We start from the raw sequence: 3,401 nt of genomic DNA, 5'->3' as shown, positions 1-3,401 counted from the left end.
TTAATTGATGCTTTTTCCCCGGCGATATAAAATTCACCAAATGGTAGTACAGGTTCTGACCCTTTAGGGCGTACAATATACCTTTGGTATCCTCTTGGGTTGATTGAGTAAATTTTGTTTAGGCACTCGGTGTTTTGTACTTGTATTGCTACCATGACTGCAGATATTCCCTTCACTCTTTCCCTGGGTATCCCCAACAGATCTATCTCTTGAGTTCCATTTCTGTATGTACTTTCCAAAAATGATCCTTCCTTTGTCTCTATTCGTCTTGTGTTGAAATATTTCTTCCCTTACTTCTCTATTTGCTTGTTGAGTCACCATCTTTTCTCTTGCGTCTCGAGTGTCTCGTGCTGCTTGCGAAAATTGTTCCATATTGTGTATGTTCAGTAAGTCTTCTTCTTGAATTGTAAATTTTTGTATCTGTATGATTCTCAACTCATTGGTGAAGTATCAGTGAAATATCTTGCATGCTTTCTAGTTCAGAACATCTGTCCGGTGGACTTTCTTGCGGTTTGCTTCGTACGTACCATTCTGTGTCTTAATGGGCGCTCCGGAGACCCTCATCTCACGATCACAAGTGCTCCTAATGGTCCTGAAAATACATATATTTATATACAGTTGACATTTATCCCGGGGTTTCTCGTTATCGTCAAGAACTTGGTTTCAGGCTAGTGACTTGGAAAGTATGAAAATTCTTTCCCTTTAATGGTATATACACTTTGTTGTCTTGTGTGCTTCATGTGTGCTTTTTCTTAACCCTAACATACTAGTATTTCATTTGTCAAATGTATCACGAGATATGTTTATCTCAAGTCGAAATAGGTTTTAAAAAATCATACTTCGCGTATACAAATGTTATGTACTCCACCTCTGCATAATATGTGGACTTTAATTTCGTTATTGTGCAACTTTTCCTCTGTCTTTCTCACTGACTGACTGTCTGTCTGCATGCATGTATGTATGTATGTATGTCTCTATCACGCACACACACAAACGTTTATATTACAAATATGTTCATTATTATTGTCGAGACCTGACTTTATGTAAGCTGGAAAATATGTAACCCAACAATAATTGCTTCTTAAGAAAGGCAATACAAAACTGTTAAACTCTTCATCTTGAACAATTATTCACCCCGAGTTCAGTATCCATGAGGTGCAAAATCACTTGTCGTCATGTCAATCAAACCATAGCACGTGCCTATACATAGGGACTGTGCCCAATGATATTGGTAGCAAGGATATGATTCATAATGCGATATACGGGCCTTGAAAATCTAATGAATATGTATAAAGAAAACGGGTATACCACCAGGTAAAGGTAGGAGTACACTTTAAATTTATGCATGACTCATTGTTTGCCTTCTGTGTTCATCCATAGAAATTCCTGTTTCGAAATTATATGGCAATAAAATGCTAATTTAGGAAATCTCTTAGTATATAAGTAACACGATTGTCCGCCCAAAACCTAAGGAAATGTTCTTCGATCCTGCATGAATAGACAATTTTGACGCAGCTGATTAACATTTATCTGACATGGGCGACAGGTAAATTTGTATTAACATCTCTTAAATGGAAACGTTCTAGGAAATATTTCCATTTTTAGGCAATTTTCTATTGAATTTCTTCCACATGGTTATGTTATATAGCTATTGTCCCGAATATGGCTTATTTACTCCTACATTATAGAGTCATCCAAATATATATATATATATATATATATATATATATATATATATATATATATATATATCTGTGTGTGTGTGTGTGTGTGTTTTCATACGAATACAATCAAGTTTATTCACAGGAGATTCAGTTAACTCACTCACTCATTGTTCTTAACATATGAAAAAAAAGTCATGATACGAATGAAAGCCGCCACGTACTAAAATGTGTTGACAATATATTCTGTACTTTTCAGCATTTTACTCCGGAAACTTACTTCACTGTTAGGTCTGGTAGTTTTATTAGCATGCACAGAAGGAAAGCAACGACCCATAGAAGATATACAACTTTTCCAGAAAGTGAAAATCACTCCTGCGGAGCAAAAGAAGAAAGATGTTATCCTAACAGAGATTATGTCAGAATATCTGCCTGTTGTCGAGGCTGCTATTCGAGCGGCAGAAGCTGAGGACAAAAATTTCTTCGATCAGGGTTTGTAGAACTCGACGCATCGTATTTATATAATTCAACCGATATCGTGTTCTTCCGTATTTGGGGAATCTGAGTCCTAGTCACAAGAAACACTGACTATAAATTATTAATTTCTAATTAAATATATTCGTCTTTGACCAAAGTATTTCATAATGATTTAGCATGAATGAATTTGTAATACAAGTCTACAGAATAAGTTTAGAGTTCCAGATGGAATTACTTTCTAAAATAATTTTAATTATCACAACGGTGTGACTTAAGGAATACAAAACACTATGTTTACATATTTGCACTATAATACATTAAATATCTAATAAAATTTTATTTTAACATTATGCACAAATGTTCCATGTATGGGTCCATTTATGGGCAAATGTTTCATGTATTGGTCCATTTATGGGCAAGTGTTCCAAGTATTGGTCCATTTATCGGCAGATGTTCAATTACTTAGTTTCCTGCACTGTTAGAAAAGCTTAAAAAGAGAGCAATACCATCCAAATAAAGGGCAACCATAAATTTTTTGTTTCTTTAGATAACGTTTCTCTTGTTAAAAGTTTAACACAGTGGATGAAAAGAAATAGAAAACAGCAAAGGTGTCAAAGCTGTAGCAATTACCGAACAAAACATGTTCATATATTAAAATTTCCTAATTAAAATATATAGATTTGTTTCGTTAAACATTTTTAACAGCAAATAAATAACAGTAGATAAATCAAGAGTACTAGAAACGCTTTAGTATAGTCATTTATTTTAAACAGGAATTGACCGTGTGAGTGTGAGGAATACGACTGCATTTGGTCCTCATATGATTACCAAGCAGCGAGCCATAGAAATAGGCGCATTTGGAAAGCGTTTTGGAAGATTAACAAAATCTGCAGCTGAGACGTGAGTAACAAACAAAATTGAACTAGCATATCCGGATTGTTCTTGAATACAATATACATTTCTTATTTTTCTTCACATTTACTTTCTAAATCATTTACTTGCTGGGATACGAATGAAATAATAATAATAATAATAATAATAATAATAATAATAATAATAATAATAATAATAAACCCCTAAAATGCTGAGGATGTGTTAGAAAATCAAATGTATTTTTAAAATATCATGTGTTGGAAAGAGCAAGGATTATTTTCGGTGATAACATCTAGAGCATTCCCAGTGCCGACGTTAGAGTTCGATGGCATTGCTCATCAGTGGTGGCCATACTTTGCTGCAGAGAACAATCATTATGTCAGTTGCCAA

At 34.2% G+C, this 3,401-nt stretch overlaps 1 protein-coding gene across 1 annotated transcript in view; it reads left to right on the top strand.

Annotated features, from left to right (window-relative positions):
- Positions 1 to 1,391: 1,391 nt before the first annotated feature.
- The window catches only part of LOC149793439 (salivary peroxidase/catechol oxidase-like), an 18,098-nt gene continuing 16,088 nt past the window's right edge, over positions 1,392 to 3,401 (top strand). The window contains exons 1-3 of the mRNA XM_089967440.1: positions 1,392 to 1,546; positions 1,921 to 2,153; positions 2,912 to 3,038. Of these exons, the coding sequence (XP_089823566.1) occupies positions 1,536 to 1,546; positions 1,921 to 2,153; positions 2,912 to 3,038 (371 nt within the window). The 5' untranslated portion in view covers positions 1,392 to 1,535. The remainder of the gene's footprint in view (positions 1,547 to 1,920; positions 2,154 to 2,911; positions 3,039 to 3,401) is intronic.

Source organism: Sinohyriopsis cumingii, chromosome 8 (assembly GCF_028554795.1).
Source record: "Sinohyriopsis cumingii isolate HCF-2022 chromosome 8, ASM2855479v2, whole genome shotgun sequence".
NCBI classification, from domain to species: domain Eukaryota; kingdom Metazoa; phylum Mollusca; class Bivalvia; order Unionida; family Unionidae; genus Sinohyriopsis; species Sinohyriopsis cumingii.
The sequence above is the reverse complement of the archived record's forward strand: the minus strand, read 5'-3'. Positions and strand labels throughout refer to the sequence as shown.